Source organism: Fonsecaea erecta (assembly GCF_001651985.1).
Source record: "Fonsecaea erecta strain CBS 125763 chromosome Unknown Scaff1, whole genome shotgun sequence".
In the NCBI taxonomy this organism is placed as follows: domain Eukaryota; kingdom Fungi; phylum Ascomycota; class Eurotiomycetes; order Chaetothyriales; family Herpotrichiellaceae; genus Fonsecaea; species Fonsecaea erecta.
Window position 1 is genome coordinate 1,257,267 of NW_017387244.1, and position 17,040 is coordinate 1,274,306.

A 17,040-nucleotide genomic window follows, 5' to 3' on the forward strand; every position below is an offset into this window, starting at 1 on the left:
GAACTTCAAAGAACTACTTTGTTCCACCCTTTTGGCAGTCGTCGAGAGATTCTCTTTCACGCAGTTCATTGATTCGAGACAAAAAGCCAATATCGTCTCCTCAATTTCAGACACGACACAAACACCCATCTCGAAACCTGGACTCACATCTCTGCAACAGATCAGACTGAAACAAAATGGACAAAATCGGCCGTCTACTTTCCAATGTGCTCAACACTGCCTCGCAGCTACTGCGGGGCCACGCAAATGACCATATACACCTGCATCGGGACCATCCCTCCAAACGAGATCTAGCCGATGGCAATATGAGTCTCCAAGCTGCCCGAGGCCTCTTCAACAGCACCAAACCCGCTGTCACGATGTCCAACCTGGTGGTGGCCGGTGGTAATCCGCCCGCCGCCGCCCCATTCTACACCGGCTTAAACGGAGTCAATCTGGAGATGGATGCTCAATTGGTCAAGATGCTCTGGCTTTCAATCATCGTGGCACTCACACTTGTGTTTGCGTTGCGACTGTCACAGTTGTTTGTGTCTTACATCCGGACCATCTACTGCATGACGACCGAGAAGCCCTCTCAACAAAACTATTACGGCGTGGATCACTTCCGCATCTGGAGTTGGCTGAAGAAGCATATCATCTATGCTCCCCTCTGGAAGAAAAGACACAATCGCGAGTTCCAGCTCTCCGGTGCGGTTAACTATGGCACCCTGCCCAGCCGCATTCACTCACTGCTCCTCATCGTTTATGCCATCACCAATGTGATTTACTGCTTGCTCCTCGACTGGAGCAATCCACAGAAGGGGGCGCTGTACGCCGAGCTGCGTGGACGGAGCGGCATCTTGGCCACGGTCAACCTGATCCCTCTGGTTGTGCTCGCCGGCAGGAACAACATCGCCATCCCGCTCCTGAGGGTCAGCTTCGACACATTCAATCTCTTCCATCGCTGGATCGGCAGGCTGGTGGCTGCCTTGTCGGCCATCCATTTCTTCGCGTGGCTTGCTGCGTATAAGTTGGCCAAGGGAGATCAAGCAACGATCAGAATCTTCCATGATGCTCCTTTCCTCGACTACGGCCTTCTCGGATTGATTGCGATCGTCTTGTTGCCGTTACATTCGTTGTCGCCCATTCGACATGCCTTTTACGAAACATTCCTCCACCTTCATCAAAGCCTGGCATTTTTGGCCCTACTCGGTATCTACGTCCATCTGGACATTATGCACCTACCGGCCTACCCTTCGATCTTGACGGCGGTCTTGCTTTGGTCGGCCGAGAGACTCTGGCGGCTGTGCAGCATCGCATACCTCAACTACTCTCGGTCAGGCGGCGCTACAACGGCGCATATTGAAGCACTGCCGGGCGGCGCTTGCCGTGTCACCTTCCAATTGCCGCGGCGCATCACCATCCGACCCGGCAGTCACATGTATGCATATCTCCCCTCGATCTCGTTGTGGATGTCGCATCCCTTCTCGGTGGCGTGGACGAATGTGGAGTCGGAACCTCCCGTCTGTGGCCACAATATTGAACTGCAGAGACCCTCGTCCCCCAATTCTCTGGAAAGACAATCAGTCTTCCACTCACTGTCTAAAGCACCCACGACCGTCTCGCTGGTCATGGCGCAACGCACGGGCATGACGAGACAACTCTATGAGAAGGCGCGCTCTGCTCCTGGCTGCAAGCTTGAACTCCGAGGGTTTCTCGAAGGCCCTTATGCCGGGCACGACTCTCTTGTCAGTTACGGGACGGTTGTCATGTTTGCCGGGGGCGCTGGCATCACCCACCATCTCATCCAAATCCGACACCTCCTTGCAGGCGCCCGGTCGCAGACGGTGGCCACCCGCAAGATTGTGCTCGTCTGGTCCATCCGCGACACGGAGTGCATGGAGTGGGTAAAGCCGTGGATGAACGAGATTTTGCACATGGAGGGCCGGCGAGAAGTTCTCATGATCCGAGTGCATGTGAGCAAGCCGACGAGGGCCATCAATCACAGCAAGAGCAAACCCACGATGCAGATTGTCCAAGGCCGCGTTGATCCCGGCGCAGTATTAGACGAGGTGATTCCGGTGCGAGTCGGTGCTGTCATGGTTAGTGTCTGTGGGCCGGGTGCATTGGCAGACGAGGTGCGAGCGGCGGTGAGGGGCAGGATACATCAGGGCAATTTGGAGTTGAATGAGGAAAGCTTTACGTGGTAGCTAGCTATGAGGATGAGCAAAGGAGAAGACGTGAAATGTTGCAAGTTTCGCCTCGTGTTCCATGGTTTCGTATCAAATGCTTCAGCCTGGCGCTGGTGGTGGGGAGAATGGTGGCAAACATAGATGACCATTACGAGTACAATGCTTTCTCTTGTCAACACGTTTCTTTCTTGGTATTCCATCAACCTACGAGTTGTATTACGTGGATGTATTCTGTCAGTGGGTCAATGCGAGTGGCCAACCGGTGGCGAGAACGACGATGCAATGCATGGTTTACGTATGTAGAGGAGGAGGAACGCCGGATAGAGTCTCCAGGTGGGTGGGCGGGTAATTAATGGATGGATAAGAAGGTTGCTGACGGGGATGAGGGTTGTGCAAAGCCCCCCAGACTCGCGGCTGATGACTGGATAATGATGCTCTTGTTCATTTTTCTTGTGCTCGAGGGCTGAGTGAGTCTTGTAGAAGACATGCCAGATGCCAGATACCAGATGCCATGCCATCCTCAAGGTAATAATAATAACAATAATAATACCAACTAGATACAATACATAATCCGTCGAGATCTCACATCTCCTCTTTTACCCCCAGACTTTCGTTCGAGATTCACTTCCCGGCCTGCGGAAGACTAACAAATTGTTAGTTGCTTCCTGCGGGAGATCTGCCATTTGTCCAACCACTCAACACCCGCATGCCCATCCATCCATTCATTGCCAGCTTGCACAGGGAGGGTATTGGCCCACGAAAGCATAGTCATACTGTACGAGGTACTTAGTGACTTTCACGCCGCCTGTTTGCTGCCCGCTCACTACTAACACTACTGCCACTACTAGGCGAGACCTACGAGTCCGTTCTCTCCCATCTTGTCGCAACCCACCTACACCCGGACACACCGCAGTCGAGACACCCAACGAGCGTCGAGGATCACAGTGGTGGGAAGAGCAGCTAGAGCTCAACGATCGCCCTCACGATGAAGAAGTTCCTGGGAAACATCAAGAAGAAGAGCTCGAGTATGCGCCAACACATTGAAACATAACCCAACCCATCGTGATTGAGGCTGACGAGAATGTTGCTGTTGCGCCAGGTCCTGATCGAAATGGGAGTGGCAGCACCTTCGTCCTGCCACAAGGCGACGCACCCGAGGCCGTCGTGGTGCGCGAAGTCGTGAGTCCATCTTGCAGCGTCCCTTCTGGTTCCCGGATCATCAGCTAAAGCTCTCTCTCTGTCTGTCCAGACCGCATTCTGCGAGTCGGGCGCGCCCAACTCTGACACCGCGGGCGAAGAATACCTCCACCTCCCAGCTATCGTCGATGCCGCGGAATCCAGTCCCACCGCAGCCAAAGAGGCGGCCGCGACCATTCGGCGCTACCTGGGCAAAGACCACTACCAGCGAGGATTTGCGCAGTACAACGCCGTCATGCTCACCCGCATCCTGACCGACAACCCCGCCCAGGCCTTTACCCAGAACTTCGATCACAAGTTTGTCGCGACCGTGAAAGAGCTCCTGCGGGAAGGGAAGGACACCAGCGTTCAGCAGATCCTCCGGGAAACCCTGGACTACTTCGAGTTCGACAAAGCACCGGGGAATGATACCCTGGGACCGCTGATGGAGATGTGGAAGAAGGAGAAGGGAAAGCGAAATGCTCTTCGCCCTCCGGTAAGCCTCTCAGTCGAGGAGGACATGGAAGGAAAGCTGATCATGGTCGCAACACAGCAGGCGGCTCAAATACCTGGTGGTGCCTACTCGGGCCATTATCCACAGCAACAGTCGAGACGCCGCGACACGCTGCCACCGCCCGAAGAGTTGGTCGGACGCATCGAAGAAGCAAAGACGACAGCGCGACTGCTGGTGCAGACCGTCCAGTCGACGCCTCAGGCGGAGCTTCTCGCGAACGACCTGGTCAAAGAGTTTGCCGAGCGGGCCAAAACTATGCAGAGGAGCATTCAGTCGTACTTGAATGCGCAGAATCCCGCGCCAGACCCTGACACGACGTTGACGTTGATTGAAACAAACGATCAACTCAACATCGCCATGTCGAAACATCACAGAGCGGTCCTGCAGGCGCGGAAAGCGAGTGGCATGGCCACACCCAGCCCCCAGCCGCAACCGGAGCCTCAGCAGAATCCCCTGTTCACGCCCCAACAGCACGTCCCGGGCCAGAACGTCTATGCTCAGACGTCCCAGCCTCCCTCCGTGCCCCCGGACCATGGACCGTTCTCGTCCTCCCCTCCTCGTCGGCAGAACACCGTCCCCACGCCCGTGAGTCCGCTGCGGAGGGACGAGGCCGACGAGCTCTATGCGCCGCCGCCAGGGCCTCCTCCCAGCAAAATGGGCGCACCGCCACATCCACCACCGTCAACCGCCCAGAATCCCTATGATTTCTCCAATGCCGCCGCCTTCTCCTCTGCCTACGCCGCTCCCGAACAGCCTCCTCCCGTCCCGACTCGGGTTCGTCCACAATCCCACGTCTATTCGTCCAGTGCCGACTACGGGGTGGCCGAAAATCCGTTTGCCGACGACGCGTACGGAGCGCCTCAGCAACAACCAAGATCGAATGCGCTGTTTGACCGACAGCAAAACACGCCCTCCCCTCGTCCTCCGCAGCAATATGCCACGAATCCGTATCCTCAGGAATTGCCGAGCGACCAGGCGCGGCCTGGGCCGTACAATGCAGGGTACCAACCCACACCAAGCTATATACACCGACAAGAATCATCGGCAGATCATCTCACGATGCATGGAGGGGGTCCTCCAGCACCTTCTACGACAGCAGCGCCGAATGGGAGGACATCTTATCCGCCGAGCAGTGGCTATACAAGTAACCCTGTGAGCCCGATTGATGAGACGCAGGGCGTGGGCCGGCAGATGCATGATCTACACATTTAATGGGGCGAAGCTGTGCTAGATTGACGGCATTGATGGCTGTTGGGGTGAGAGAATTCAGGATACAGATATACCCTTGGCTGGTGCGGCGGGTGCTGGTGCTGCTACTTCCAAATCTTCAGCATCTCCAGTATCTGTTTGACGATGTAGAATGACTCAGAATAATTAACGGACGCCCGAATGCACGTTGTTTCATTGTTGACGAACTAATGCCCTCGTGCTCGGCGAGTCGGTTGGTCGCTTCGCCTGCGTATCGGAATCTGGCACCGCAGCCGAAAGCTGCATGACCCGCACCTTGATACACCGACGGAACTTGGTCGGTAACTGACTCCTCCACCTAAGATAATGTTATTGTTATAACAACACTCCTCTTTCCTCTCGTTCCTATGATACTCCTCAGGCTCAAGCTCTCTCTGCACACCGTGTAGCTTCCTCCCCTCCCCCTCCTGCAACATGACCTCGATTCAGTTCCGTCCGCCCTACACCCAGGACGAGCTCGACCAGCTCTACCCCCAAGACCTCGAACTGCGACTTGTCCAGGTCCTTCTCCGTCATGGCGAACGTGCTCCCGTGTCAGCCAGATTTGGAAACGTGAGTTCTTGTTCCTTCACTACACAGACAGAGGGGGAAGAAACAAGAACCAATCCACACTGGGTGCTCGAGCTGTGCTGACCGCCGGAGAAAAGGCAGGCTTGCCAGCATACTGGCCCTACTGTAATGCGGCGCAGCGGCTGCGCTCCGTCGCCATGACCCCGCAAGACGTGTCACACTGGAACTCCCTGCAGTGGCGCAGACGACTCGAGCGCTTTGGCGAGGACGACGGGCCGGTCATTGCGGCCGGGCCCAAGGGACAGGTCGATGGTGTCTGGTATGATCCCACCCGTGTTGAGAACGGCGACCTCACATTCTCACTGTCGTGATGCAGTCAACTGGGCGAACTCACCGACGAAGGCCGCCAGACCACCTACACCCTCGGGACACGCCTGCGCACCCTATACGTCGACCAGCTGCGCTTCATGCCCTCCCTCATCGCCAACGCCGACCTGATCTACCTGCGCGCCACCCCGCTGCCCCGCGCCTTGGAGTCGGTGCAGCAGACCTTCTGGGGCATGTACCCCCTAACGGCGCGCACGGCCGCCTTTCCCGCGCCGACCATCGTGACGCGCACGCCGGCTGACGAGACCCTCTTCCCCAACGACGGCAACTGTCGCCGGTTCGCCCAGCTGAGCCGCGCCTTCGCCCAGCGCACGGCCGACCGGTGGAACGACTCGGACGACATGAAGTACCTGACCAAGCTGATCGGGAAGTGGATGCCCGAGAGCAGCGACAAGAAGATCGCGGTCGACTCGCATCCCCGGCTCTCGGGCATCATGGACACCATCAACTCGACCCTCGCGCACGGACCCGAGACCCGGCTGCCCAAGGAGTTCTACGACCCCCGCGCCCGCGAGATCATCGACCGCATCGGCGTCGAGGAGTGGTTCTCGGGCTACAACGAGAACCGCGAGTATCGCATGTTGGGCATAGGGAGCCTGATCGGCGACGTCGTCGAGCGGATGACCTCCAAGATCGAGGGCGCCGGGCTCTCCATCAACGAGATCGGCGGGGAGAACGGACAGTTGGGCATGGGTCGCGGCGGCGAGACGGGCATCCGGTTCGCACTGAGTGGCTGCCACGACACGACGCTGGCGGGCGTCCTGACGAGCTTGGGCGCGTTTGGGGGAGAGAAGTGGCCGCCTTACACGAGTCACATCGCGTTCGAGCTGTTCCGGGAGAAAGACCACGGAGATGCAGCCAAGAATCACGCGCCTGATGCAGACTTCCTGACGCCCACGACGCCGGCAAGTACAGAGCCTAAGAACCAGACCCCGCGAGGCGGCGAGCAGCAGGCCGTGAAACCGGGCTTCTTCGCCTCTTTCCTGGGCCTGCGATCCCCGACTTCATCCCCATCATCGACCTCGTTAGCCAGTTCGTCGTCGAGCCCGCTCTCCACCCCGTCCGCGTCGCGCTCCTCGACCATCTCCCCATCCGTGCCGCCCAAGGACCTGATCGCGCGGAAACCCCACGCGGAACTCTCCGAGCCCCAGCGCCGCCGCCTGGACGGCTACTACGTGCGGATCCGCTACAACGACCGCGTGATGACGGTCCCGGCCTGCGCCCAGCCCGGGAACAACTACCGCGGCGACGCGTCGCTGTGCACCTTCGAGGCCTTCAAGCGCGTCGCCGACGGCTACGTGCCCAAGAACTGGAAGGTCCAGTGTGGTCAGAACATCGAGCCCGGCGGTAGCGGGAAGGGCAGTCTGGTCAGTGGACCGGGGCTGGATCAGCCGGCCGAGTGGGCGGGCCGCATTGAGGAAGGCTCCTGATATCGTGAGGTCGGATGGATGGATGGGTATCAGAAACGCACGCAACGCAACGCCATAAGAAAGGGAAGGAGGGTGGGTGGGTTGAGATCATCCTGGATGGCGGAAGGAAAAGAAACAACCGTTTAAGGGGTGGAAATGAAAGAAACGGTTGGATACCTACCTTTGGCGTCCATCTGCGCGCGCGCCTCTCTGCGTTGATTATGTTATCTTTCCTTGTCCTGCTGCGGTGCCTACCTAACTATCTACCTACCTACCCCGTGAACCTCCACTCTCTTCTCTCTGGTTGGTGGATGGGTTGGTCTCTCGACGGGCGCGTGGTTGGAGAGAGGGAGGGGGATTGGCAGGAAGTAGTAGGCACAAAAAGACGTAAATAAATAATAAACAATAATGGCCACCGTGGACGAGGATTAGGACCGCACAGGACAGGATAGGATAGGATCCCAGCTAATTATGTACTTACTTCCCTCTTTCCATCCCGGTGGGTGGATGGGTTGGTAGCTATCTATCTATTTATCTATCTATCTATCTATCCAGACAGACAGACAAGGTCCCTACTACGGCATACACCACACAGACTACTCACTCGCATGGGAAAGCGGGAGGCAGAGAAGGAGGGAAGCCGGGGTAGTGAATGAATGAGTAACTGAGCGAGTGAGTACTTGTTTACTTATTTACTTACTTACATACTTACATACACTCCATACCAACACTCAGTAGAAGTCATTTGCTTATCAGTGTATCGATCAGCTAGCCGGCCGACCGGCCAGCATATCTATCTCTTCTCTTCTCCTGCTCCTACTCCTACACAACTAGGGACATATGTTGAGGAGACTATTGAGGTTGGTGACGGACCGAGATCCCTGACCTGCACATCCGATATGGAAAATGGAGAGAGAGAGAGAGAGAGAGAGAGAGAGAGAGAGAGAGAGAGAGAGAGAAGAGAGAGAGAGAGAGAGAGAGAGGTGTGAGTATTACTCATACTTTCTCCCCACCCAACCCTTCTCCCTCCTTCTTTCAGAGTGTGAGGTGACTTCGTCTCCAGTTGAGTCTATTTCCGTTTCTGTTTCGAGCCCATCCGTGAATTTCCATTTGTCGTGAATGGCAAGATACATTTGGACCTCGTCTCATCTTTTCTCTGGGATTAGATAGCCTGCTCCTCCTCACAGGCTCCTTGGGAACGTCTTTTCACATTGCGTCTGTACACCTGTGTGTAACATACCGAGTCCCAACTCACTCGGGTGACTAGGGTACAGGGTGGAATTTTCAGCCTTCGGGCTTGGCTTTTATATATCGACATGCACCGTACCGTGCCCGCAACCCCGTGACTCGAGCGGCACTATGGTGAAAACAATGGTTGTCTTCTCCAAGAACTGCAAAGTGAGCTTTCACCAAGCATAAGCATACCCAGCCTCTGCATGAATCGGATCATCTGCCCAGTCCGTCCTTTGATCTGGCGGGATGTCGAACCGGGCTTTCTTTTTCTTCATGGTCTCTTTCGCGCTTTCGGGATGCTTGCTAGGTCGGCTCGGCGTCTCCATCATCTCCGTCGTGGATTCGTCGTCACCGTCCAAATCCATTGAGACATCTCCAGATAGGTCGGGTGGACATTGCAAAATGCTTTCGAAAATGATTTTTCCTTGGTGGCTGGACAGATAGCCAGCTTCAAAGGCAGTTTTCGAGGTAAGGAGAAAAGGACAGCGATCATGCGTCACGCAATCTGGCAACCAGCTCCCCCAAAAGTCTGTCGACCCGTTTGTGTCAATGGGAATCAGTGCTGCCGTAGGAGGAAGACTGTGGTGATACCAAGCATATAACCTTGGCAGCTTTGAAGCTGTCAGGACGATGAGGACGTGTGGTAGGTGGGGATGGAAATGAATCTGGCGGATGGAATGCGTGAAAATCAGAACGGTCAGTGGATTCGTTGTCTTGTGCGCGTTCCAGAGGAACAATGCTCGAGGCGACGACCGCAGCCGCGTGGCGAGCAGTGTATGGGTTGAGTTCAATTCGATCAGGTCAACTTGGTCGAGTTCTTGTGGCGAGGACTGAAAATGATGTGACGCAGAACGCAGTTGTGAACCAGGGTCTGCGCTCGGCGATGAGCTCGTCACCTCGAACATACCGGACTGTCGAGCGAACTCTGGAGACTTGCCGGCCTCCAGCCATACAGCCGTTTTGGAGCCATCAATCACGTCTGGGTGCATGAGTTTAGCCACAGTGCTCGTACCCATGCTGTTGGTGGGCTGGTACCTCACAAGCACCTGCTTCTGTCCGTTGGCCAATTTTTGAAGGGTCAGAGTGTCATTGTTGCGGTTTGTCCGGGTCCAACCCCAGTAGGTAAGCCCGACGCCTTCCGCTGGATCGGTGAGTGCAAGGTTGAGATCCCATTGGAATGTAGAAGACTTGATTTCCCACTGTTTGAGTGTATGACCTTGTGCCGTCATAAACGAGACTTTGACACCATACGTGGGCGTGTCCCGCACCGCCAGAAGAGGCTGGCCAGTCGGGCACCACGTCACATCCTGGGCGTCTGAGGTGTTACAATCAAAAGACTTGTATATCACCTGGTTGTTGTCCCCCAGTTCAAATACCGTCACTCGATCTTGTCCTTTGTCGCGGCGGAGCAAGGCAAAATACTTGGAATCTGGCGATGTCGCGAGACTCCTGGCATCGGAGAATTTGATATGAGGAATTTCATTCCGTTGAGGTCCGGTCAGAGAGAGTATGGAGGCGACCGAGCCGAACTCAAACATGACCAGCGCGTGTTTGTGGTTAAAGACAAACTCTACAAGGCTGAGTTTCCCCAGTTGGCCTCCGAGGTCGTAGTCAGCGAGGATGTTGGACTTCAGACCGGTTTCGCTGTCCACCTTCGCCATCATCCCTGCCGTTCTAATGTCTGTGCTCAGCGCAATCAGGCGTTTATTGTCTGACAGGAGCAGCCAGGACCGCCCAAGATCACACTCCGACGACGTGACAGACAAGACGTCGGCGGCAGCCTCGCATTCAGGGCTAATTATGGTTTCTGGTGACCAACGGAGGATGTTGCAGGATCGCAGGAAGCTCTGCGCTGCTTTAGGAAGCCTCAGCCCATTGATGGATCTCCGTCCTTTGGCGGCTTCGCACAAGTCGATAAGGTGTATTCGTTCGTCCGGTGCTATCATCGCTAACGATTTGCCGTCGGGAGATAGGACCGGACGCTGTAGGGCTTTTCCATCACTCTGGATCAGCATGGCGTTCGTCAATGGTAGAATCAATCACGGAGAGAATGTTGAGTCAACGGGTATGCAGGAACACCGTTGACTGGGAGTACAGAGTGAGATTTCGAGGGCTGTTCGTCGTGATGCGATTGGGGATCTCACTGTTTCCATCCAACGCACCCATCCCGCGCTCCCAGGGCGGAGGCTTTGTGTTCAGCACAGCGGCCGCTTGTTTGAGCAAGGTGGACGTCTTTTCGTGCATTCAAGCTATCGCGAAGCCATCGTTTCAGCGGGGCAGGAACCGAGATACACGAAAATAGTGGGTTACGAAATGAGATGGTGGATGGTTCGTGCACCGCAGAGACAACAAAATTGCATCTGCTTTGCCCCGCAACACGATGTGCGCAGGAGACGCGTCAAGGCAGAACGCGAAGTCACCTGATGTAGATGAGTAAGCGCGTGTATCCATCTTTCTCTCTTCCACAAGTTCTCCGGGTGGTGTTGATACCACTACGTGGTTGACATTTTCTACAGCACTCTCATGCGTTTAGGGTGTAGTGAAGCCGACTATATGCCCAGCTTACCGCTTGACAACTTCCGTCGCACTCCCCGATCCCTCTAAGAGCAGCAGAGTGGACGTCCACCCTCGTACGTGAACCACGGGAGCCTGCTCACACCTGGGTGACACCCCAAGCCTTCGGAGCTTATCCAATGAAAGAACTGTTTCGAAGGCCACACCGGCCCTGTATTGGTCAAGCGTGCGTCGAGTACGAGAGTACGATGATGAGAATATGTCCTGATTACTTAACTGCTCCGGCTGCAGCAGCAACTTCTATTTGTGAGCTCAACTTTGGCGCTTGTCACATAAATTTCCAAGTGAATCGAGATCAGTTGCTGTGGAATCATGAGATGATGCTATCATTGATCAGCCGAGTCCCTGTGTGGCCAAACGATGCCCTGGCTCCTGCTGCTCTACAACGACCTCCGCGGTACGACTACCACGATATTTTTGCTTATATGATGCCAATCCCCGACATTTTTGTTTACAGCCTGCGCTCGCGTCTACTTACTCCCAACGCGGCGCATCTTCTGTACGAGAACAATTAATGATCAACGATAGCCAGAGTGCAGACGCGGGCTTCGGGGCAATAATGCCGCCAGCCACCAGACTGCTCATGTATTTAAATCCTAGGAATCCCCTGCATCTCAGGCTATTCTCCGGAAACCATCTGCAGGCTCCCTGATTTACGTCTTTTTGACCTTGCTCTGAAAATGAAGACCATCGTGTTTGTCGGCGGCACCGGCGCCCAAGGGAGTGCCGTCATCAAGGTTCTCTCTGCTACAAATGAATACAAAATCCTCGCCTTGACACGTAGCACGACTTCATCAGCCGCCAAGGAGATTGGCCACCTTCCGAACGTCGAGCTTGTGGAATCCAAGGCAACGTTCGGTTATGACGTTGACCAATACTACAAGGCAGCTCAACGATCTGACTATGCATACATCAACACCGATGGTTTTGCTCTTGGGGAGCAAGCTGAGACATACTGGGGAATTCGACTTTTTGAGTTGTCTGTCAGGGCCGGCGTTAAACATCTGATTTGGAGTGGCCTCGATTACAACGGAAAAAAGACTGGATACGATCCAAAGTTCTACGTCGGACATTACGAAGGGAAAGCAAGAGTCACAGGTATGAAGCCACTTCCATTCAAGCTCAAGCACGCACTTTTACTGACAGCCTACGCCAGAATGGATGCGCTCTCAGCCGACCAATCCGATGGGTTGGACCGTCATCGTACGCCTCTCCCTTCTCCTTCAGAATATACTTTGCCTCGGGAAAGGCTAATGTTATGGCAAATGACCCATAACCACGTGTAGAACTCTGGACCCTACATTGAAATGCTTTGGGAGCTCCTTATCCCAGAAAGGAGCAATGACGACGTGTACAGGTTCACGCTACCTTTGGCGCAAGGGGCTATTCCATTTGTCCACCTCGAGGACTTTGGACGCTATGTGGCATGGGTTTACTCCAACCGAGCCGAGGCGAACGGAATGGTCCTGGGCATTTCGATTGCCCATGTGTCAGGCGCAGACCTCGCCCGAGCCTTTACTGCTGCAACTGGCAACAGGGCTGAATATGTCGACGCGCCTGTTGCGGAGTACGTTGCGAATCGCTGGAAGCACCTGCCAAAAGGTGCAAACACCAAGGTCGGAATTACTTCTGTCAAAGACGAGAACGCCCTCCTGATGACGTTTGGCGAGAACTTCACCAACTGGTGGAACCTATACCGGCATAGTGCAGGCAACAAAGGGGTGATTCAGCGTGACTATGCTTTGCTGGATCGTATTCTGCCCGGCAGGGTCAGAAGTGCTGAAGAGTGGATGAAGAAAGTCGGGTATGATGCCACTAGGCGCACCATCCTCAAGTCCGCAGACCGCACGCCTCCTCGAATGTAAGGCAGCCCAGAGAGAGACATTGTCCTTGGAAAGCGCCAGAGAGTGTTGTGTATAAGGCCGCTTCCCTGGTGGTGAGCAACGTGCATGCCTTTGCAATATCTGCTCCATCGAAGATCATCTATTCCTCGGCTACCCATAGAGGTCAACAAGAATATCAATCATATTATTCGCATCGTCACATCGCACTACTGGGTAAACTAGACGCGAGGCTGTGCACGGGATCGCCCCCGTGGTCCGAAATTATGGCCGAGAATTTGCTGGTGGCTGGCTAGATACATTCCAATCATCAACACACATCATCAACTCTACCTGGCACAACCCATGATCACTAGACCTATTCCGGACCGTATCAGGCATAGATTTCCCGTGCAGGCTGGTGTCAGTCGCTGCTGGCCGAGACGATGTCAATGCTTGCAGACATGGAACTCCTTGTTGGGACGCAAACAGCCATTTGTGCACGGTCCCCCTGATGGCACCCGCGGCCTTGCATGGATGATTTCAGGCTCTGGTGGAGTAAACAACACAGAATCCTACACTCGAGCCCGTGATGCACCGCCTGTGGGAGATTGAAGAAAGAGGTACGCATCAGGAAAGAGTCCACCTGGTCATTTGGGCGATGCATTACCCAGCGAGGTCGGCATATCTTCAGACTCATCAACAGCGTGTATGATGCTCAGCCGTGAGTATGTGCTGGTGACGAGTCCGACATACCGTCCGTCTGGTCGAAGCGCAGACGACTGGTATGTCTCGCTCTGCATTCTACGAAATTCAGTTAGCCCTTTGATCCTGAACCAGCTATTTTTTCTCGATGGACCTTGACAAGCGCAATGCCGGAGGCGGTGGTATCAAGAGAAAGCCGCTAACGGCGCTTCCAGAGCTTCTATCTGTACCTCATACGATGGTGGCATGTTCACCCTCGGCTTCGTCAACGACGGTGACCGGATTGGAGGCACGGTTGTCGCTGGACACAGACATCTCCTTGATCCGAACATCCATCGTCAAAGCCTTTGGCTCACACAGACCTCTTCCCACGCGGCCAGCCTCCGCTTTTGGCTTACACAAAGGATCCTCCTATAAGACCCATCTGCGTAAATGTCCGCTTGCGGATTGTTACGCGGCCCAGGGCTTGCTATGATGGAAATGCTAAATAGCGAGCCCTCCTCAGGTGTCCGAAAGGACATTTCGTCTGCCCTTCTGTATATTAACCTTTACTCCAATCTATAACCTGCCATTGAAACGATGAACCCCAGCGGAGCTGGTTCCAACCGAGGCTCCCCCGGTCGAGGTGGCCGCGGTCGTGGTGCTCCAAGTCAAGCCGGTCCAAGCCACACTAGCCCTGCTCAAGGCGGCCGCGGTCGAGGTACTCCAGGTCAGGCCGGTCCAAGCCAAACTGGCCTTGCACCAGGTGGCCGCGGTCGAGGCGCTCCAAGTCAAGCTGGCCCAAGTCAAGCCGGTCCAAGTCAAGCTGGCCCAAGTCAAGCCGGTCCAAGTCAAGCTGGCCCCAATGCAGGGCCGCTGCCTGTAAATCGCCGTCTTGCTTACCAGGAGAACCCTCCCGTTCCTCCTCCGGCGGAGACCTCAGAGGAGCAAGAAGACCGTATGACAGCGCTCAGACATCAGCTTGCTTACCCTCACATGTTGGCGACAGAGATGATGCGCTGGCATCTTGAACGCAATGATTGGAATGTCAACCGCTCCGCATCGGAATTCTGGTGGTGCGAAGACAGACCAACAGAAGCGCCAGCCGGCAGACCACGTCCGCAAGGGCTTCGTACTGAGGCAACGGTCGAACGGGAGCGACTTAAACAAGTTCACGACATGCAAACTGCCCTTCGGAGGAACTTTCCCAACTGGAGAGTAGAGAACGTCCCAATGATGCTCTTATATCGTGACAACAATTTTGTCCAGGACCGTGCTCAAGAGGCAATTACATCGCGCGCGGGGGACTATGACGACTATGAAGAGGAGGCTGCTAGGTTAAGTGGCCCTCCGGACGGCCAGTTAGATATGGATCAGAGACTCGCACTGTTCTTGAACATCTCGGCCACAAACAGCGTGTACTCTGCGCGACAACTGCTTCAAAAACACCACTGGGATGTCGGGGCCGCCATCGAAGCCTGGATGGAGGCCGGAGGGGTTCGCGTGACGTTCCCACCTGACAATCCCGCGGATCAAGGTGGAAATTATGGGCTGCGGGATGTCAATGTGAACCGTCCCCCTCGAATTCGAGACGGTCAGTTCCAGTTCTTTGACGACGACTACATAAAGTTGCTGAGTTTCGTTTCTAAGAAGCGCAAGGCGCCTGAGAACGGAGCAGACGGCGACCCCAGCGACCCGAGCAGCAGTGACCCGAGCAGCAGTGACCTGAAGTCTGTCATCTCGGGAGGTCATTCAGGCGAGCCTGACCCAGAGCTCGGGGCTCCTTCCTCTATAGCAAGAAAACGTCGGAAGACCGCCGCCAGTGAAATGGAGTCTGACGTAGCGTCCGGATCAGCTCCTGGTCCTGAGCTCGACGAAAGCGAGGAAAGCGACGACGATGGTCAGCGATATAGGGGATTCGTCGCCGGTCGCGACTATATCCGCGGCAACCGTGGTGGTACAGGCAATCCTCGCGGTGCTCTAGTTAATCCCAGCCGGGATCCCGCCGTCGTCCACTGTCCGGATCCGACCAAATTGTATATCGAATACATCAAAGAAGGTAAGTACAAGTGCATGCGGTTCAAAGGACAAGCGAAAGGCAGGAGGGATATGCGCTTCCGGTGGGAAGACGACAAGCCCGACGACGATGATACACTTGAAGAGGTAGAGTTTGACTGGCACAACAAAGCACACATTGTGCTATTAAATCGTTGGAGGAACGATCGCCATGTCCAGATCACGGGTGTCACCAAAGGGGATCTCAACGGCGGGCCATTCAACAAGTACGAGGAGCAATGGCTGGTGGAACAGGAAGCCATGCGGATCGAGGAGAAGTTTTGCGCCAGGGCCGGTCAGGCTCCGGGCCAGAATGTTGGTCGATCTGATCCCGCGCAATACCAAGTAGCCGAGGCGGAATACGACCGGGGCACCAATTTCCCGGTTCCATTGAGTGCGGCAGAGCTTCAAGACCTCACGAATCGGTTCAACGCCACGTTTATGAACAGGCGGTATTACAACAAGGTCAACTGGATGCCGGATCCCAACAACCAGTTCAAGTTCATACCCACTGCCGTCCTGAAAGACATGGCCCTGGTGGGCCCGGTGCCCCGCCCACAGCGGAGTATCAACGAGATCAAACAGCACCGGTGCCGCATCGCTGCTTACTCCAAGCACTACATGCTCCGGCACGACAAGGCCAAATGGAAGAACGTCCAGGACGAGAGTGAGTTGGTCAGCGACATCGACTCGGACTTTGAGGACGTGAGCGGCCGCCGCGCTCCCCTTCCAGTTCTTCCCGCGGCGGCGACCAATGCCGGTGGCGGCAGTGGCACCCAGGCCCAGACTGGCACCGAGGCAGCTCAGAATGCCAACGCCGGACCCTCAACTGCCAGCAGCGGCGCCGGCCAGAACGCCAACGACTCTCTTCTAATCAGCGACGACAACATGGACCTCCTTGACGACGATGATGACGTGGTAGAGGACGAGGATATGTACGGACCCGGATAGCTGAACAGGAACTACTGAGTATGCAGAAAAACGCCGGAGGGAAGCTAAGAGAGCGTCGGTCGGGGTGGGGGATTGTGGGATGAAAAGGGCGTGTTCCACGAGGTGAAGGGTTTAGCAGTTGCCATACGTACTCCTTCCACGCGTTGTTCTTCCTCATGTTTCGCATGTTTGGCTTGGCTTTCCATGTCCTGTTTTTGCATCTATCTGTCTGCATTTCCACGAAAAAGAGACCGAGGAAAGGAAGAAATAAACAAAGGAAGGAAGGAAGAGAAGAGAAGAGAAAGGGATCCTCACTCGGATTGGGCTTT

The 17,040-nt window shown here is 55.3% G+C and overlaps 6 protein-coding genes across 6 annotated transcripts; 5 read left to right on the top strand and 1 right to left on the bottom strand.

Annotated features, from left to right (window-relative positions):
* Positions 1-176: 176 nt before the first annotated feature.
* AYL99_00425 (hypothetical protein) lies at positions 177-2,189 on the top strand (the record flags this gene model as incomplete). Its single annotated transcript, XM_018831941.1, has 1 exon — positions 177-2,189. The coding sequence occupies one exon, from the start codon at positions 177-179 to the stop codon at positions 2,187-2,189; it is 2,013 nt and encodes a 670-aa protein (XP_018697820.1).
* A 967-nt stretch (positions 2,190-3,156) lies between these two features.
* On the top strand, positions 3,157-5,073 carry AYL99_00426 (hypothetical protein; the record flags this gene model as incomplete). The annotated part of the gene is made up of 3 exons (XM_018831942.1): positions 3,157-3,196; positions 3,271-3,350; positions 3,421-5,073. The coding sequence occupies 3 exons, from the start codon at positions 3,157-3,159 to the stop codon at positions 5,071-5,073; spliced, it is 1,773 nt and encodes a 590-aa protein (XP_018697821.1).
* Positions 5,074-5,523: 450 nt separating this feature from the next.
* Positions 5,524-7,436, top strand: AYL99_00427 (hypothetical protein; the record flags this gene model as incomplete). Its single annotated transcript, XM_018831943.1, has 3 exons — positions 5,524-5,661; positions 5,757-5,938; positions 5,996-7,436. The coding sequence occupies 3 exons, from the start codon at positions 5,524-5,526 to the stop codon at positions 7,434-7,436; spliced, it is 1,761 nt and encodes a 586-aa protein (XP_018697822.1).
* Positions 7,437-8,821: 1,385 nt separating this feature from the next.
* On the bottom strand, positions 8,822-10,663 carry AYL99_00428 (hypothetical protein; the record flags this gene model as incomplete). Its single annotated transcript, XM_018831944.1, has 1 exon — positions 8,822-10,663. One exon carries the CDS (start codon positions 10,661-10,663, stop codon positions 8,822-8,824), a length of 1,842 nt encoding a protein of 613 aa, XP_018697823.1.
* Positions 10,664-11,902: 1,239 nt separating this feature from the next.
* Positions 11,903-14,612, top strand: AYL99_00429 (hypothetical protein; the record flags this gene model as incomplete). The annotated part of the gene is made up of 5 exons (XM_018831945.1): positions 11,903-12,320; positions 12,379-12,425; positions 12,509-13,083; positions 13,963-14,021; positions 14,338-14,612. The coding sequence occupies 5 exons, from the start codon at positions 11,903-11,905 to the stop codon at positions 14,610-14,612; spliced, it is 1,374 nt and encodes a 457-aa protein (XP_018697824.1).
* Positions 14,613-14,737: 125 nt separating this feature from the next.
* On the top strand, positions 14,738-16,732 carry AYL99_00430 (hypothetical protein; the record flags this gene model as incomplete). Its single annotated transcript, XM_018831946.1, has 1 exon — positions 14,738-16,732. One exon carries the CDS (start codon positions 14,738-14,740, stop codon positions 16,730-16,732), a length of 1,995 nt encoding a protein of 664 aa, XP_018697825.1.
* Between the last annotated feature and the right edge of the window lie 308 nt (positions 16,733-17,040).